Raw genomic sequence first — 20,836 nt, 5'->3', positions numbered from 1 at the left:
TATTGTTCTTCAATTCGTTTTTTATGTTTGGTTATTTTATAATGAATATAAATCTTTCTAGTTGCTAAGCTCTAGAATATTTTACTATTTTATTTATTTAATATTTGTGGCCATTTTTATCCTTCATGTTTTTTATCCTTCATCCTTCTTTTTATTTTTCATTTTCGCACTAACTGTTGCCCTCAACGCTAAATTTCAAAGCAGAACATTTACTACGTATGATGAAAATTCAATATTTAACACGTCGTCATACTATTAAAATTTGGTACACTTTAAATGAAAGCATATCTTATGTATGCCCAGACTACAGTGTGATTTGTGCTGTCTACTACAGTAGATAAGACGTTACCTGATATCAAAGATCACCTCACGGTGGCGATAAATCGTGTGTACACGAGTTTTCTGAGTGTGGGTGTGTAGCCCTCCCTCATAGCCCCGCCCACATATACGTCCAGATATCCACGCCCCTATAATGACATCAAAACACGGCTGGCAGAGACTGCGAACAGAGAAAAACGTGCCGACGACGATCCACATCATCCGTCTCTTTTCACTTAAATATTTTCTTCAAGGATTTTTTGAAGTCAAATTCTTCATTCTTTTCCACGACTGACTGGTGAGTTAAATGTATTATAATTAATTTGATTGCGTATGTTAAAATTGTTGTGAAGAGACGGATCGGAACTGATGGAGATAATGTAATTATGTATGATAGTGTTGCTTACCAATGTTGCTGCATTTCAAATGTTTCCGTGCTTTAAAAAATGTATGTGACAATAAATATTAGCAATCTAAGCAAGACCGAAAAGAAAAAGCACGTTCCTTTGTTTTATTTTAGATCGTTTTGTCCTCTTATCTCACACACTATATTACGACGATTTAGATCATTTCACCAAAAATATAAACTTTATGCCTAATTAACTTTATAGATATGGATCGTATGCATTTTTGCCTATACATAACTGAAGACGTTTCATAGTTTTCATAGCTGCCTCTTCTTCCACCATAGAGATATAGAGGGCCAGCTGCACCTTACAGTACGTTAAGTCTTTTGCATATGCTTTGTCTGAAGTATATATATTACAGTATAGCAATCATGAAAAAATGACAAAGTAGGTTCGATGTTTGTTTGACGCGTGTTCGATGGTGTGTTTGAATTCGTCAATAGGGAAATTATTTACTTTGTTTGAACTTAACAAGACCTCTTTCTTTTAATATTTCTATCTACAAAACCTTTATACTCCATTAATACGCACTTCTATACGTCTATATATCACACGCGAACATTTATGTATTTTTAGTTAGTTACGGCACAACTTCCGGCATGACAGGAATGACATTGTCCTCGGTCACCTGCGCATGGGAAGGTCGCAGTAACTGATGAACTGAACTCCATGTGCTCGCAGGTGTGCTACCTGACGTCCTCACACCGCGTGGCAGTTCACTATACACTGTTGACACAACAAACAAAAATACTAACCTGTAGATGGTATCAACACATGGCTCCAAAGATTCGTTGGTATGCTTTTATTGAAATCTGTTTACCTACATACAACTGTCATGTACTAGGTGACTATTTCTTAGTGCATATATTTATCATAAAACAAAGCATAACTTGTGATGTTGTTTGATCAGCACTTGTTTGTGTTGAATCCCAGTTAAAGTTTCCTCTTTCCCCTGGTACACAATCAGGCACTGCAGAGCACATAGGAAATTGTGTTGCTGTGCTTCTAGTTAATGAGTACATAGTAAACTGCCCTCAAGGATCTTTGATTACTTTCGGAAAGCCAGACGTCTCTGTTCACCTGTATTTTGGAAAGTTTCTTCAGTCAGTTCAGTCAGTGTTTTCTCTTGTGCTAACATTTTCTTCCAAATAATTCCTAAGCCATTCATACATTTATTTGGAGAGAAGGAGTGTCTGTTCCACCAAAACACAAGTCAGGAAATTCTGGGACTCCTGGGAATAGCAAGCTTTAATTAAGCAATGCTTCAGTTCAATTTACTGTTCTATCTCAATAACCCTGCATATCAGAGCTTTAAAATAGCACAAGTGCCAGTGGGCATAACCCACAGTGTTTAGCAGAGATTAATTGGAAGACGGTTGTGTTAGCTAAGTTTGCAGTCTAACTTGTCCATAAAAGATGACGCATATATTTCGAACTGTACCCTGAATGCATTCCTTGTGCAAAGAAAGTCTGACCTTACTTTTCAGTCCCCAACACCTTATGTGCACCAGCGGCAGATGAAGAAGATCAGGGAATAGCAGGTATCAGACTGTTATTTGTGATGAAGACAGATTCCAGGCTGCGCGTCCAGACACTGCAGAGACTAAAGTCTTAGAGATGGTAGAGCAGAAGGGAACCATTTGATCCTCTCAGCTCTATCGAATTCATGCATAATTTAGCATATGGCCTAGATATGATATATTAGATATTTTCTAATGTATATATGCAAGACCCTAAAACCTTTCCAAAAAGTATCATTGTATTACCATGGATGATACAGTGATGGAATCACATACAAGCATGGTATTGCTATGGTCCAATGTTTGAAAACTTATAATAAAATTATGGTACTGTTTTGCCTTAACTACACTCTAGCTGTACACTTCCAATTAAATAAGATTTTGTTAGGTTAGACAGGCAGAAATGTAATTTTTTTTTTTATTTAATGCACCTTAAAGACCTTGTTTATTTAAAAAACAATAAGGTCTTGCAACAGCACACAGAGCTGCTTGTTTGCATATTGTAATGGTAAACAGCAAATTGAGCATTTGACACAGTGATGTGTTTGCAAATTGTTTACTTAAAAGCAGTCTAGGGTTGCACGGTACAAAAAAATGCTATATGCAATAACTTTCTCAATTATGTGATATACTATATGCGAAACAATAATGCTTTGTTATTGTAGAAACAATTTGGAAATTATATAACAAACATACGTTTGACAATCTTTCTGATTGTTGACTATACACAACTTTTAAAAGTATTCAGTAATTATTGTTGCTTTATGCATATTGCGATATTACCATGATTTGGCTATGTTGTGCCATAATTCGGCCAATAGCAAGCAAACATATTAAGAATTAGTTGCTGCATGACCTTAGGGTATTTTTTCCATTGCACAGCTCTTTCTCCATGCTTTTACCTTTATTATAGAGAGTTGCCCTAAAAGCTATTTTTGGCGAAAAGTGTTAGCATAACCATCTGAAGAGATTATTTATGAGAGTTCCCTGTGACCTTAATTTGTGGAGTCTGTTGTCACCATAAGGGCTTGTTTTGTATTTTCAGATGTGGGAATCATTAATCAGTCTACACGCATAGCAGAGCTTCATGATGCTTTATTAATGCTGAACGTCTATGGCTTTGAATTGTGTAGTATTATGCTTAATTTATAATATAATTTAAACTAAATAAGCATGCTATTAACGCAATTCACACAACTGGTCCACCCCCAGTAGTATCTGCTGGAATATCAAAAAAAAATCTGTTTTGAGCACATTTTATCAAAGCCCAAAACATGTGTCTTTGGTTTTGTGCTATGTTTTTGTTAACCCCCCCCCCAACTTCTCCTTTATTTTCACTTGGACAGCTGTGGTTCAGCGTGATGGCTCCATATCAGACAGGCCTGCTGAGATGTCTCAAGCAATTCCATCAAAATAATCATCAGATTTCACACTGATCCACCACTTTCTCAGATCACAATACTGACTCTCATTTTTCAAATCACATATCCTACACTATTGTTGAGTGCTTATGAATGTTTTATATGCAGTTTGCACTGGTGCCCTTAGGACAAAAACATATCACAATCCTATTGTTAGCAAGTTCTACTTCCAAAACGTCTCACATATGCCTGAATTGATCAGATTTTGGTCTTTAGCTCTGTATTATAACGCTGAAATGTCTGTGGTGTAAACAAACTGGCAGACAGAGTTCAAATGTGTATGATGTATTTAGACACTTTATTTAGAAATACACATGTGCGTTATTGGTGTAGCGACCAGAGGCTTCATTGATTGATAGATAGATGCTGCTCTAGAGCTGTAATCGGGCCTTAAAAGTTAGGCCCGAAATGTCCGGAGCCCGACAGAATGCAGCCCGAACCCGAACGTATATTTAGATTGACAGCTTTTTAAAAGCCCGAACCCGTTTACAGCCCGACATTATTTAAATGTGCGCACACACACAGCTTTTGTCAAGAATGAGAAATTTACACAGGTTTTAACATTATTTATTCATGACTAATAATCTACACGCCACTTGGAAGTTGAAACAAAGAAATAAGTAATCTGTAACATTGTAACATCTCATTCTAAATAGGCTTATGCAATACACTATAAATATGCCAATAAAATTATTATTTATTAACGAATTAAATTAAGATAATACATTCTGAATTAAGATGGGTATTTGGCAATAACGAAATTAAGAGGCAGGCTCCGCGGGATTTGCGTCGGCACTTCTCTCCATTACTGCCAACATTAGTCTATATCCTCTGTCTAAATTATGTAAGACTCGATTCATATTTAGTTATACATTGAAAAACCTACTCACCAAGATTAGGCTACATGTTTTTGATGAGGAAAATCATTAAATCCACTGTAAATGAATTCAGCGCGATCCTGCGCTACTGATTTGAACTTGACCGCTCATTTACCTCACAAAGCCGGAGCGGAAGCCCGAGCCCGCCCCGAGCCCGTGTAAAATGTTAGAAATGAAGCCCGAACCCGCCCGAGCCCGTCGGCTCCCGACGGGTTCCGTCGGGTTCGGGCAAAGATCTTCAGCTCTATGCTGCTCCCAATCCACTAATCAGCTAATCAATGCTGTCCATCAAAACCCCTCTCACTAGCTGTCACATGTTGACACTGGACTATGGTGTTACACAGCATATTTACAATTTAAACCAGCCAATCGGATCATTTTTCAGGAATGCTACGATAAATAAAAAATGTATTGCGAATAGTACTTCATATTAATAGATATTAGATACACTTTAAGGTCAAAAGTATGGACAACCCTTGTACTTATCTTACACCCAAAAAATGCTGGGTTGTTACAACCCATGGTTATGCACAAATCCAGCTGTTGGGTTTAAATGAACCTATGAAGGTTTTTTCAACCCAAAATGCTGGGTTGTTTTACCCAATGATTTAAATAAATATGAACATTTCTACATTTAAAACAGCATCTGGGTTTGTCTATACCGTGGATTAAAACAACCCAGCATTTTTATTTTCATTCTTAATACTATAGCATAGAGTAATATTCTATGGGGTGGTTTCCCAGACAGGGATTATCTTAACCCTTTAACTGCCAGCTCAACCAAACGGTTGAGCACATTTTGAGTCCCTATATTTTATTGAGAGGAGTACCTAACTTAACTCAAGCTGATTGAGCCATCTCTACTATTTGTGTAAGATATGTTTTGCCAAAAAAATCCACTAGATATCAATGTATCAATCAACAGCACTTGTCACAACACATCTTGTTATGTGGATTTTAGAAATAAAAAAATCACTTCTGTTATATGAACTGTTCTTGTTGAAATTTTGCAAGGAAACCATATTTTTTTGACATATTACACTGTAAGAGCCCTAACTTTACAAAATTATGTTACTTGGTGCCATGAAAAAACTTTCATATGTTTTGAATAATTTTTCAAAAACATGCTCAACCAAACGGTTGATTTGTCACTTAATGGTAAAAGTAGAAAAGCTAGGGTAATGTTTTCAGATCATCCAATTCTGCAGTCAGAGTGTACTATTTGCTATGAAATATACATTTCTGATCATTCACAGCTATGAATATGACACAGCTATTGTTATTTCTTATTTAATATATTGAGATCATTTCTTAAGTATGTATTTTTGCCACTTCTGGATATTTTTTTGAAATAACTATAATGAATTCATATAATTAATGTATGGAAATCATAATTACTCATTAATTAATCAATAATTACTTCTTAAATTATGTTTTAAATTGTTTGAAGGATTTTCTGCAATGTTGGCTTACTCTACACAGCATTGCTGGTTTACAAATAAATGTTAAAGGGGCCATGTCACAAGACTTTTTTAAGATGTCAAATAAATCTTTGGTGTCCCCAGAGCACATATGTGATGTTTTAGCTCAAAATATCATATAAATAATTTATTATAGCATGTTAAAATTGCCACTTTGCAGGTGTGAGCAAAAATGTGCAGTTTTGGGTGTGTCCTTTAAAATGCAAATGAGCGGATGAAGTGCAAACACCGATCACAATGATGGTGGTTTGTTGAAATTGAAACTTAGTTGTGCTGTGAATTATTTTCTCTGTCTCTCCCTCTCTTGATTAAAACACTGGAAATGGCAGTGCTGTGGTTGGAAAGTGCAAATTAAGGGGTGGTATTATTATAATAAGGGCTCCTTCTGACATCACAAGGGGAGCCACATTTCAATTACCTGTTTTTTCACATGCTTACAGAGAATGGTTTACCAAAACTAAGTTACTGGGTTGATCTTTCTCACATTTGCTAGGTTGATAGAAGCACTGGGGACCCAATCATAGCACTTAAACATGGAAAATCTCAGATTTTCATGCCGTGACCCCTTTAATTTATCTAAAAAAAAGACAAAAAAATTATTTTGCACTACCAAACTTGACAGTGTGTTTCTTAAATCATAAAATACTAATATGCCATTGTATTACTATCTTTGGCCTTCTTTTATTTTAGGTTTTAAATGCAGAATATCCTTATTTTTGTTAATTTTGGTCATTTTTATTGCAAAAAACATGAAAACATGTCATGTCCTGCGTTAAAATGAAAACCTGAAATATTTTAATATGTTAAATAAAGAAGATTTAATATACAAAACCATTTTATTTGGATTATGTTTGTAAAAAATTAGTATTATAGTTCATATTTTCTAATTTCCATAGTATGTGTTTGAATTCCTTTAAGTGACATATCAACCGTTTGGTAGAGGCCATTTTAAAAAAAATTATGGGATGTGTTGAAAAAAAATACATTGATTGTGTTAAGTGGTGACATAAGGAGATAAGAAATGCAAACAAAAAATTTTTCAAATGCCCTTTTCTTGGTGTGGCAGTTAAAGGGTTAAACCAGGACTACACCTTAGTTTAATTAGGAAATATAACTAGTTTTAACAAACATGCCTTCCTAAAAACATTACTTGTGTGCATTTTGAGGCAAAACAAAATACACTGATGTATTTAAAGATATGTCAAGTTGTTTTGGACAGCTCTTACATTTATTTTAGTCTAGGGCTAGACTAGTCTAATCCCTGTCTGGGAAACTGGCCCTTAATTTACATTTTTACAGTTATGCATTTGGCAGACGCTTTTATCCAAAGCAACTTGCAGTGCATTACAAGGTATGCATTTTTATCAGTATGTTTGTTCCCTGGGTTTAAACCCATGACCGTTTTGGCTGCTAATGCCATGTTCTACCAAAAATAAAATTTTAGAGAATTGCATGCTTCCAAATTGTTTGTGAAGAGATTTTTTCTTTAAGCACATGATAATGCCCCTGTCTGAGCACAAAGTGAGGACTTTAATGTGCTCAACTGGCTTGCACCAGTGTGGGTGTCTTTTCCATACATTATAGATTTAGGCAAGTGTTAAGGTGTAAGAAAGCTTGTACAGAAAGTCAGGCCAGTTCTCTCAGCCATGTGGGATTTCCCTTTAAACTCCATGTGCGTATGCAGGTTCTCTCCCACTGGGCGTCGGCTCCATGTCTCACGTTTGGATTGTATTTATGGGTCTGCGAGATGTAGCAGGAAGTCATTTAACTGGTTTACATCTTGTCTGGACAGATAGGTAATTTATTTCTGTCATTTATCAAAGCAGGTTAGTTTGTTAACACCATCTAATCCTTATTAGATCTAATCCCCTTGCTCTGCATTGTGACTGGATGATCTGGCGCTCTTGTTAGCAAACTGCTGGCAGATCATTGATTATCTATTTTTTATACCACAGGGGCTGTTGAATGCTTTATTCTGATTGGTTGAGAAATATTCTCTGTTGTAAATGTTTCAAAATAAGCACCAGAGCAATGTCTTAGCAATGTCTGTGGTAACCGCATTTCCACCTTGGGTGTGCTGTATTTTTGCATTATTCAGCGACCCTTCGTCAATTATTGCTTACACCACAGTGTTGTTAAATGCTTCATTCTAATTTGATGAGAAACGTAAAAACCTATAAAGTAGTTCCAGGTCTGTCGACCGCATTACAGTTCCATATCCCTACACCAAGTTTAACTAAAATAATCGATTTATTTAATTTCAACAAATAAAACAGATCTTTATGGTTATGGTTGCGAAATAAATACATTGAAAATAATAAATTTAAATAATCTCTTCCTCACACTCTCTCTCTTTGGCTTGTGCTCTCGCTTGCAAAATAATGCACCCCCGTGGTGTAACGCCACTTCGGTGTATAGATCGACTGATTTTTCTGTTTCCTGATGTTTTTTCAGATACTTAGCCGTTTTCCCATTATCGGGATTAACCGACAACCGCTGCCTTCTTATGGGCATTTTGAGAATTTTTCTATTTCAAGTTCGTTCACTACCTCGGTGTGCATTATTTTCAAATAATTCATAATCCCCTTATTAATTATATACTCCTTACTTACATACCCTAGTTTGTGTGTGAACTTTTTTGTGCAGTTTTCATGCAATAAAATTTCTTATGTGACTTGATGGAATCATAATAACCAAACTAAAGAACTGTCTGCTTTTTTAGGGCTTAAATCCTTGTGCGTTTAGTAAACTTCCTGAAGCGTTACCAAGATTTTATTTGTATCTCCTTTACGCTTGGCATGATGTTGCAGATATTCGTAGAAGCTTTAATATAAACACCAAAGTACACCATCTGCAGAAACAGATGCATTCTGTGATAGGATTGCATCTAAATTGCTTTTAATGTCACAAACGATGTCATCTAATTCAGTGGTTCTTAACGTTATTCCTCGAGGCCCACTGCCCTGCACATTTTGTATGTCTCCCTTATTTAACACACCTGATTCAAATCATCAGCTCATTAGAAGAGATCTCAATGAACTGAACTGAGTCTGCCAGATAAAAGAGACATACAAAACATGCAGGGCAGTGGGCCTCCAGGAATAACGTTAAGAACCACTGATCTAATAAACAAGATCCTGCATCTTATTTGCCAAACACCCACAGTCCACTTTACCCAGATGCTGAAGTTGCTGAAAAAGCACAGTCTTTTAGTTATCAAAGACAGTTTTTTTTATGGCATGCTATGTAAATTAGCCTTGCTGTCATTTTTGCCTTGTTCACAAGTGCAATTAACATTTTGCTATTACTGCCCATAGAAAGCTGGCAGTTAACTGAATTTTATTCACATTCGTGTACAGTTTTATTGATCAAAGCAGCTGTAATTCATCCATTGATGGAGAACGGTGTTATAACCGGGCATACATCCAGATGTGTGATGTAGACAAGCACTTTCAGCGTTTTAAAATTTCATTTTTTGAATTGTGTGTGTAGATGGAAGCCTTGGTAATGCTATTAGTGATGATGTCATCAAAAATAAGTCCTAAATCAATACAGCGAATGGCTTTCTGATCTTATAATGCTAAATAATATGACCCTTCAAGAGTTATGCACTCCACCGAATGCATTCAAGGTTTCTGCCCTGCCATTGTCTGCTTTATAAAACAAATTAAATGAAAGGTGTGAGCATGAGAGTGAAATGGAGATTCGTGAGAATGCTTCCAGTAAAGAGTCAGCCATAACAAAAATCCTTATGTTCCCTTGTGTATGTGAGCTAATGTTTGAAATGGCTTTATGTGTAAGGCAAAAGACTGAGTGTGATGGATGTAGCACTTTGATGCAGTGGCAGTTTGCGTCACACAGGGCGTCCCTATACCCTTAGTGCATGAAAAAATAGATGGAAATCCTTATTTGGCAGACAGCCAAGCCGTAGTGTATTGGCTGCGCTCTCTGCTACCACAAGTGCTTTACTATTGAGATGTGCACATCACCCCATCACGAATCAAGGGGTTTCCCTAAATTTACTCTGTGATAGAGGGAGTAGTCTTACAGTCGAATGCATCACCAACAATCCGTTTTATGACCCTCTGATTCATATTGCAGCTAGTCAGTCTTTCCGGCTCTATTCTGATTGGTTGCACATTATTCAGGACTACAGGCATTGAATGCATTTTAGGATTAAATGACCACTGCAATTGGGTTTGGTTACATTCATAGACACCGAAGTCATACAATCCCACAGTTTTCCATATAGCTCCCATTCTCCCCATGATGTAAGTGGGTGGGGACTGAGAGGAAGTGGTTGGCCTGGTTTATATTCAATGCATGAGCGTGCATGTAAGTTGTCTGTGCTGCATGCCAGGCTAGTAAGAATGACCTTCTGCATAAAATAAAAGGTTAAGGAGTCAATGATTTACAGCTCATGATGGTGTGTCATATAAACCATTGATGCCATTGGTTGGTTCAAGGTTGTTTTTACATAGCACTTGTAGACATGGTCAACTTAAAAATGAAGCTTTAATCCATAAACCCCAAAAGCAGGAATGAGGACACGGACTTATTTGCGTTTTCATTTATGGTGGATTAAGGTTTAGTTTCATTGTCTTGAAGAAAATGCTTTTCCGCATGCAAATAAGGATGCTGTAAGGGTGCTATAGTTTTTTTTTACTCTTACTCTTTTTATATTATGAGGAAAAAACACAAAATAAAGGTTTTCCCTTTAATTCTCTTACTACCAATTGTATGGGGTTACATCGGGAGGAATAATCTGGCGCTCAATGTTTTGGACTGCAATTTAAGATTAAAACTAGGAAGGGCTGTCAGTGCTGAATGCGTCATAAAATGGGGTGGTGTTGTGGGGTATAATGATTTAGTTTAAAATCTTATGTTGTGAATCGGGCAAAAATATACGACTCTAAGAATAAAGCTCCACACATAAACCTAAAGTCACTTGGACAAAAGCAGATTAAACAAGAGATTAAACCAGGGGTGTCGCAAAGGTGTCCAATCCGGCCCGCGTGATGATTTATACAGTATTATTAAATATTAAACACATATTTTAAAAACCCTTTTAGGCGGGTGTCTAGTTCGTTTTTAATATGAGAGACTTGCGGAAAGCAGCAAAACGCGGAACATAGAGTAAACACGGTGCCCAAAAATCTTGCTGTTTTATTGTTACCGCTCCGCTAAAGATCCACTGATTCCGGTGATCCACTTCGTGTTTTCTCGCCCGCTCCGCAGCATCTCTGTGTCCACTCTCTGCCTGGAGAGCGAAGACGACAGTTTCCGAAGTTCGTTGCATTAACAGGTAGATTCATTACATTATATCAGTTGTTAAACCGCAGAATTAGTAATTTGTAAGTATGTTTATGTATTTCTTCCGGTAATGATTTGCTGTCAGTGTTCTAAAAGTGCTAACAACTTAGCAAGCTAACAAAAACAAAATATCCACATTCTTATTAACGATACAATGCTTGTCTAATCGATTTAATGTTCCCGATCAGATCTAAGTTAATATAAACACTAAATTTGCTGTTGTTGGCACACTTTGTAGACAAAAAATACAAAAAACACCAATGCCTTCACAAAATAACGACAGAGAACGGAAAGAGAGGCTTTTAGCAGCAGTTCAACATTGCAAACATGGATTCAAAGCTCCATCAAGCCAGCAGGTAAATCATATTGAATATTTAGCAGATTGTCACACTTTAATTCTTATTATAATTCCCATTATAATCACTTGTCTAAGTTGATGCTAGTAATATAATACATAATATTTATAATACTTTATTAAAACCATAATAATAGTACCACCCCCCATAGTGCCATTTTTGGTTTGGGCCACTGCCCCATCTAGCATTTTCATTTTCTAAATGACTGTTCTCATTACAAATATATTCCAAAGAAAAGTGAATGGTTTATAAATAATTTTGGCATTGAGGCAAAAGAAGTTAAATTAAAGCTTTTCAACCTATAAGGCCAATGGGTTTTGTTCAGATGTAAATTTGTGTGTATAATATACAGTATGAGTGTGACCTTATGAAATGTAGTTTTCACAGAGCTGTGTGTTTCTCTGGTTTTCTTGCTAAACAAACTAATTAATTGGTTTGTTAAGTTAATTTTAACACAATTATCAGCACACTAAGGTTTAAAAAAATTATCCGGCCCGCACTTCATGGCGTTATTTACCATCCGGCCCACAGCCTAAAACAGGGGCGTAGCAAGCTTTTTAAAAGTGTGGGGGATGGATATATATAATTTTAAAATTGATATAAACGCACCAGAAACACGTGTGTGCGCACCTGGGATGGAATTAAGCACCACCCATGACACAAACACACCCTCTCTTCCTTCATAGACCTCTTTCACAAACTGTAACATTCATTTTTCATTGCTCACCTGTGAAACTTTCTGTGTCTCTCTCTCTCTTTAAACTGATGCCTCCAGCAACCTCATCTCCTAAACAAGGTGATAAAGGAATAAGGCTGTGGTACTAGCAAACCTTATTGAAATTTGAAAAGTAATATATTAAATTAATGCCAAAATATATAATGGTAATAGGCTACTGTTGTTTAATGTCAACATTTATCAACGTCCAGCTTTCAACTTCACTTACAGGATTTCTCTTGAAAAAGGTGTCAATCTTCTCCTGCCTCTTTCTTTTCTGTATCTTATGCTGCGTTCCAGGCAGGTTTTTAAACCCGTGAATTACGACTTCAAAACCACGACTCACGACTCTATGCGTTCCAGGCAGCCTGTAACCCGTGTTTTTACAACCTTCTACCTGTGAAAGTGCACTGGAACGGCAGTCAAACTCGTGACTTCCCACCCGTGAACTCGTACTAGATCGATGTACTCCCAGTTCAGAGTCGTGGTTTTGAAGTCGTGATTCACGGGTTACCGGTTGCCTGGAACGCAGCATACTGCGTGACAAAAAGATAATGGTAAGCTCGATAGTGACATGGGTCTGACAGGACTGTGACTGCTAAATTTTGCTACTTGTGCCCTGAAAAGCTTTCTCTCTGGTGGTCTAAATGATGTAACAATTTACCGTTTTTACATTAAAATAATATAGGCTACACTTTTCTTTCATTGTTTGCACAAGTTACCTGTTGAAGAACTATGTCATCATTTCTCATTTTTTTCTCCTCAACAAGTACAATCATACACAACAGGTAGTATTAATAAAGTATTCAGCTAATCAACAAACAATGCTCAAAATATCAAATCGATTGCAATTTGTCCCTCATCCTCGTCAATTCCCTGCCTTCTTCATCACAGGTTATACATTGCAAGCCACATTGTCTACATGACCGAATTTAGCCAGCTGCTGAACAATAACCCAATTAGCATTAGTCCCAAACACATATCAAGCTTATTCAAAAACCTCAAAAACATAGAGTTGATTAAAGTGTTTAATAAAGTTTTTTAAACACTCATTCAAAGTAGCCTACCTGAAAAAGGGAGATGTAAATAAACAAAGTTCCCGCCTCCTCAGCGCGAGCTGACCGATCAATCTAACCCACCAAGAGAGGCGGGACTTAAGGCAGAACAGCCAATCATCAGCCGGTAACACTCAAAGCCGGTGTCATGTTTGAGAGGGGAGGGGGAGAGAATGCAGCGCAGCGCAGCAGACAGAGCGGCCAGAGAAACTGGGAGCGACTTTAATAAGGCGTTCTTGCAAAACTGCATAAAAAGTGTGGGTGTTGAACCCTCTCACCGGGAAAAGTGTGGGTGTTAAAACACCCACATCCCCCACGGGTGCGACGCCCCTGGCCTAAAATGAGTTTGACACCCCTGGATTAAACAAATCAATCTAAAAACAAACGGTGCTATATAGCACCAAAAGTGGTTCTTTGCTCGTAATCATAGAAGAACCATTTTTAGTGCCATATAGCACCGGTAAAGCACCTGTGTAGAACCAAATAGGGGCCATATAGCACCACATATCGTTCTACATAGCACTATATGGTTCTACACAGGTGCTTCACTGGTGCTTCACCGGTGCTATATGGCACTAAAAACGGTTCTTCTATGATTACGAGCAAAGAACCAATTTTGGTGCTATATAGCACCGTTTTTTTTTTAGAGTGTAAATGGATAGAAATTGCGATGAAATTATGTTAACTAACTCCATAATGTGCTATTTATAGCTTTAAGGTAAAAAAGGAGAGGTGAGGAAAATAGTTGGCATAGTTTGTGATATCATCAATCAGTGTTTGTCGCAAACATGCATATCAATTGTCTATGTACGTGTCTGCAGACAGGACCAAGAGGAGTTTCCTAATCTTTACATTGACATTGATACACAGAACAGTACAAGACCAGTGAATATGTTTCCAACTGTATCATTTTTAACAGGTTTCTTTCAAAGTTTTTGTAGCTGTGTAGATGACCGTTTCTCTAAAAATCTCACCAAAAATTGGAGGAAGAAACCTTTTACATGAGTCATCTTTTCAGAAAGCATTGTTATGCAATACCCATGGGAAGATGGTGGGTTTGGATGTTTTTCTGTGGAATATTAAAAGATTTTATAGTCAAAGACCTGGTGTGAAGAATCGAATCGAATAGAATAGGACTGTGGTAATGTTTTAGTCTTCATTACTCTGTCCCTTTGGGAACCATCACTGAAAATAAACATGATAGGCTCTTTTTGTCTCTATGGCAACAGTTTCGCACTCCACTGAATGCACTACTAGAGTGGATGGAGAATGAGCATGACATTGACTGCAATCAGTAGTTTGGTTAGGAAGTTAACTCGGGCTAGTGAAGCAAATCTGATTATGCAAATATCTTTATTTTGACTAGGTAGCGTGTTTAAGTGAATCTGCTTGATGATAATTCAAGCCTGACCCCTTCAGCTCTGTGTTGAGATTACATATAGACACCAGGATTACAGTTTGGCCTTTGCACTCGGCCCACATTATTCGACAGTAAGTGGGAGTGGTGGGCAGTAACACATCTGTACAACATCCTGAACATTTGTTTTCTTTTTAGGGTGTCACTCGAAGTCTAAATATTATTTCTTCTAAGATTGTGGAAAGGCTTTTAAAGGGATAGGTTCACAAATTCTCTCATCATTTACTTACTCTCATGTGGTTACAAACCTGTATACATTTCTTTCTTTCATTTTTATGAACACGAAGGAAGATTTTTGAGGAATGTTTGTTACCAAACTGACGATGAGCCCCATTTACTTTCAAAGTAGAAAAAATACTATGTGAATGGGGCTCATGAATGGTTACTAACATTTCTCAAAATATCTTTCTTTGTGTTTATCAGAAAAAAATAAATTTATAGAGATTTGTAACAACACGAGAGTAAGTAAATAATTTTCATTTTTATGTGAACTATCCCTTTAATCTTTAACCTGTTCATTTGCTGAATTGGGTTTCCACAACTGACAAACCTTGAAATAGAAAGCTTAAAAAAAGGGAATTTAAAGGGAATAGAAGGATCTCTTGACAGAAATGTAAAATAATATACAAAATTATATGATCAAGGGTGTATAAAGACCTTTCATAATGAACCGTTATGTTTTTATTACCTTAGAATGAGATGTTTTATCTACATACACTGGGGGTCCCCTTACACAGAAGTCGCCATTTTGTGCCACCATGTTTCTACAGAAGCCCTTAAAGGACAAACTTTTTTTACTAAGTTGTCTCCGATGATGACATGTTTGTCCGGTGGTGGCTAACGTAGCTTCCTTATGCATTTCAAAAGCGAGGAGTGAGGAGTAGACTTAGCTGTTGGTTGCGATGTGCAACCTCACCTCTAGATGCCACAAAAATGTACACACTGCACCTTTAATTATCTGTTTAATAGCGGTTAATGTACATTTTACTAATTCTAGTTCACAGCTCTGTAATATTTCTTGTTATTACGTTATAACACGATTCGTTATTAAAAAATCATGAGAGAAAAATTATGATCTTTTTTAAAGTCAAAAGTGGTGGAAACTAGTGGTGGTCATAATGCTGGTTTTGTTACAATTAAAGTAACCAGTCACATTAGGCCGCCCCAAGGTCATTAGGGTTGAATGGCTGTGACAGCATACAGATGAGACCAGCGGAAGAGGTTTAAGCCTAATCAGCATTTTATTCCACCAAACATGGGGTCAGCAGATCTCTATAGACCCCTCTTACAAATGTCAAAGTATCATTGCATCAGTTTAGTTATTTTGGTGACTTTGTAAAGCAACCAGTAAAATTTGAAACGAGTATTTCCTATCTGTCTAACCTTGTGTAAACGCTAAAGAAACCATAAGCCAGGATTTAATTTTTATAGTGTCTCATTTGCATTCTGGGCAAACAGAGACTCCAATAAAAGAGACTCAAACGAAGAGAATTTTGCATGCCCATGCACAAATACAGGGTTTCCCAAAGGTGACTTTCTACTCCACTAAACAAATTTGGAACATGTATGTAGTATGTACCTTTTGAATGTTAATCATTGCCTCTTAGTGGAATGGACCAGAATCATGCAACATTTAGATATAAGCTAAAGACTTTTATTATAACTGCCCTGTTCCCAAGGCAACTGAAAAAAGATTTTAGTGTCGACATTGCCTAAAGCATTTTGGTTTTATTACTGTTTACAAAGAATTTGCAACTGAAGACGGTTATGCGGCATTGTTTAATATCAGCTTGGCTAGTTATTTAAAAACTAAGGACACTTTATTCATGTTTAAAAATAAATGAGACACGTTTTAGCCCACAACATAAAAAGTATTTGTTTCAAAGTAGGAAAAAAGAGGTTTGTCACTAGGTTTGTTTGAGTCAACCTCTTAAAGGGATAGTTCACCCAAAAATACAAAATTCTAATCACTGTATTATTATAAAGCTTAAAACAAGTATTTTCCTACTAGCATAAATTCAAAACAAAGGCTCTATATTACTCATGTGACGATGTATCTATGAAAAAGTAGTGGTGTTTTATACGTGTGTTTTTTCCTGTTTTTGTCTTTACAGTAGAAACAGACACAGTGATGGATGAGCTACAAGACGTTCAGCTGACCGAAATCAAGCCTCTGCTGACCTACAAGGTGAGATAAACAATACTGTCTTGCTCACACACGCACACACAAAAACACGTACAGTAGGGGAGAGCGGGGCAAAACCTAACTCTTTTTGGTTTTGGCTCAGTCATTCAAAAAATATTTGAGTTTGATAAATTTTATTTTACACAAGCAACACACACATCTCTGCTACAAATGAACATTTGAAGTTTGTTTCTAGTACTTACCATTCTTGGACAATTACACCAAATGTGACAGAAGTGCAAACGTTACGACTTACCCCAAAGGTGGGGTTAATTGTAACAGGCAGGGGGTTAGTTGTAACACTTGCCAAAAAATTACGTTTGCAGGCGATATTTCAATACTATTTTGTCTATATACTTGAAGTCTATATTGTTTATATATCTGTCTATAATAGACAGGTAAACACAATGTATTCATTCATCCAGCCCTTTTCTAACAATAATTCAATTATAAATGGATACAAATGTCTAAATATGTGTGAGAAAGCACCATAATTATGACAAATTATTTTTTATATGTGACCCACAGTTTCAAAATCAAATTCTGAGAAAATGAGAATCAAAGTCTGATTTTAGCCATTCATTTCATTATGATTTCAATTTTTGACGTGACCTCATTCAATCAATATTAAAGAAATGAACAAAAATTTATTTGACACACAATTGACACATTTATTTTGTTGGCAGCCAGCAATCACTCTTGTGCACCAAGAATTACGCTAACATTAGTGGTTTTTATATCGTAAGTGCTGAGGGCTTAGTTGTAACACGGCGTTACAATTAACCCCGCTGGATGAAAATATTTTCAAGCCCAACAAAAAAGTTGCTAAGAGCTGCAGACATATTTTAAAATGATGCTATGTTTTAGTCAACGAGACACTGATTAATATGACATAGCATTGGATTTGGTATCTTAGAAACCGAAAAACAAAACGGAAAAAAAACATGTACTTACATGCCACCAAAACATTCGTTCATCAATAACTCTCTGGAAAAACATTATAGATTTCCAATAATTTGCGGGAGATTGTCTTTTGGCAGCGTGGAAAAAAAACACAGAAAAAACTAAACGCTCAACCTTGTGCAACAATGTAAACAGTCCGTGTTACAACTAACCCGTCCCCCCACCCCGAGTTTTTGCCCTGCGCACCCCTACTTTATTCATATGTTCATTATTTGCATACACATTTGAGCTATACAAGCACACAATATACAGTGTGTACAGAAACTCCTGTATACATAAATAAATGGAGTGGGTTTATAAAGTATACAAAGTCTGTAAACCGAGCATATTACTTATTTAACACACATAGTATGCACGGTAATGGTCATGCACTCATGAAAACCCTCTCACACACTTCTTTCCCTTACGGCTGCCCATGTAAAAGATCTCTGTGATTTACCGTATCTGAATCAAGCCACCTCTCTGCCAATGTCTTCACTTCATCTGAATCATTCATGCAAGAGAGAACAAATCCAGGTTGGAATTGGAAAGGAAATGGATGAAATAGTGTAATATTAGCAGGATAGGATGAAAAATGAAGAGAAAAATGGGAAAGTAGGAAATGGAAGGGGAAAAGAGGCAGGCAAAATAGGTTGAGAAGAAAAAACACTTCACAAGAAAGATATTTCTGGAACGCTGTAGCATAATCATTATTTTCTCCTTCAGCCTCTGATGTAGACACAGGAAACTTATATCGCTGCTATACTATAGTTCCTCAGTTTAAACCACACAGAGCTCATACAAAAAGCAATAAAATGTACACATAGGTGTAGGTTCATAGGCAATGTTAAAGAATAAGGTGCTTCATCAGGCTTGTGGGGAAAAGTAAATGCTTAAATTAAATACTTATTCCAGTTCTTCTGTCTGAAAGAAATATACACTAGTCAACATTTGAAGTGGATCAAAACCTTGAATAAAAGTTTACATTAAACCAATACCTAATACTCGTTCTTGTCTTAGGACAGCTTTGATGAACTTTTTTAATCCACTTTAAATGTTGACAAGTATACTTCACAAGGAATAAGGTCTATAGTACATTTATGGTGTTTGTCCATCACATAACAGTTGTTCATAAAATGGACATCTAACAAGCCTACTGGTTTGGAAAATAATTAATTTTTTGGTCAACGGGGAAATGCTCACCGAGCTCTCTCTCCATCTAGTGGCTCCCAAATAAAGAGCAGCAAATTGATTTGATCAATATTTAAGTTTGACAGACATTCGTACTGTTTGTAAATTGGTGAAAAATCAATAATTTGTCTCTTTTTCCTGCAGAGAAACTTTCAAGACTTTGACTGTCAGGTAAGACTTAAGATTTATTCTACAAATATTTCATTAGTGAAGATGATAAAAATGAGTTATTTTTAGATTCTTATTGGGGGTTTGCCTGTGCTTTAACAGACAGGTGTTGTGATGTAGGTATTTTTGGGAGTTTGACCATTATATTTTAATATCAAAATATGTTATTTCTACAGCACTGTCTTACACATTACATTACTGTATATACAAGAAAAATATATTTTAAATGGACAACTTTATAACTAAAATACGTTTCAAATTCTTTCTGGAAAAACAAAACCACTCTCTCTTTCACCTGTTTTTCTGCTATCAGCATCGACGTAAATTTAAAATATACATAATTTGAAAATATTAAAATCATTCCGTTATTGAATATGATCCATTGCTATATGCACCTTTGCTATATTTTATTAATTTTGATACGTTTTATCGTAGCAGTCAATGGTTTATTTCTAGTCTCTCTAGCAATGACGCAAAAGTCCTTGGTGAATCACATCTTCCTTTTCAGTGCTGTAGTCTCAGATGAGCTAAATATAGCTCCTGCAGCTGGTAAAGTGAGCATGCTCAGACTCCAGCATGACCTGGTCTACATTATATAGTGACTTTAGTAGTTCTTGCTCAGCAGGCCATCGTGCACAAACTGAGTATTAATGAGATGATGGGCCGACACCAAACTAGCCAATCTGTTTTAGCACAATGTGTGCTGCAGAATAATGGACAAGTGTATGTAAAAAAGCTTGGGTTTAGAGTGTGACTGCTCTCTGGTGGTGAAGAAAGTCAGTGCAATTCTGCAATTCATCAATTATTTATTGTCATTTAAAAAAAACACATAAATAGGTTGTTGCTGTTTTTATGTTTAGGGGGTATTACGTAAGAGATTATGTAAAGCCAGCCAGTGGTTATCGCTAAAAATATACCCCTACAGGATCAAGACCCTGATGTGAACTGGAGGATAACCCTGAAGTTTTTGTGTGATTTTTATTTTATATTGCTTATGTTGTCATGTATGTTTAAGTGTGGAATTATGTTATGTAAGCCCTTTGTTGGAATCATAGTTTTTCCTTCAGCTTTTAGCCAGTAGTATATTAGTAAAAGCATGTAGTGCAGTGGATCCCAACCATGACTTTAAAGTCTCCATGAAATAGAAGTTGCGATTTGTCTTATTTTCTCTGTGGTGATGTATATCCGACTGAAACGGCTTCTGGTATAAAAAGGTAGGGCTGGCCTTGAAATTGTCCATCGAGAACTGATTGGATCGTTTGGGTTGGGGTCATGTTGCTATTTGCTAATCGCTGTGATCTTTTCCCGGACCCCGCCCACTTACCATACCATATGACCAGAAGTAAAGTGAGATCGTTTTGAGGGGGGGGAGATTTGAGGTTTTGATGAAAGATTTTGAGGGCAAATGAATTTAAAAAAAATATCATTTGCTTTGGAATATTGTGGTATTTTTGTTTTTTACAAATGAC

At 36.5% G+C, this 20,836-nt stretch overlaps 1 protein-coding gene across 2 annotated transcripts in view; it reads left to right on the top strand.

Annotated features, from left to right (window-relative positions):
* Nucleotides 1-464: 464 nt before the first annotated feature.
* The window catches only part of ndrg3a (ndrg family member 3a), a 36,386-nt gene continuing 16,014 nt past the window's right edge, over nt 465-20,836 (top strand). For both annotated transcript variants that reach the window (XM_065241275.1, XM_065241272.1), the window contains exons 1-3: nt 465-616; nt 16,996-17,069; nt 19,344-19,370. In XM_065241275.1, the coding sequence (XP_065097347.1) occupies nt 17,013-17,069; nt 19,344-19,370 (84 nt within the window). In that variant the 5' untranslated portion in view covers nt 465-616; nt 16,996-17,012. The remainder of the gene's footprint in view (nt 617-16,995; nt 17,070-19,343; nt 19,371-20,836) is intronic.

Source organism: Paramisgurnus dabryanus, chromosome 14 (genome assembly GCF_030506205.2).
Source record: "Paramisgurnus dabryanus chromosome 14, PD_genome_1.1, whole genome shotgun sequence".
In the NCBI taxonomy this organism is placed as follows: Eukaryota; Metazoa; Chordata; class Actinopteri; order Cypriniformes; family Cobitidae; genus Paramisgurnus; species Paramisgurnus dabryanus.
Note: the sequence above shows the minus strand (reverse complement) of the source record. Positions and strands in the feature narration are given on the sequence as shown.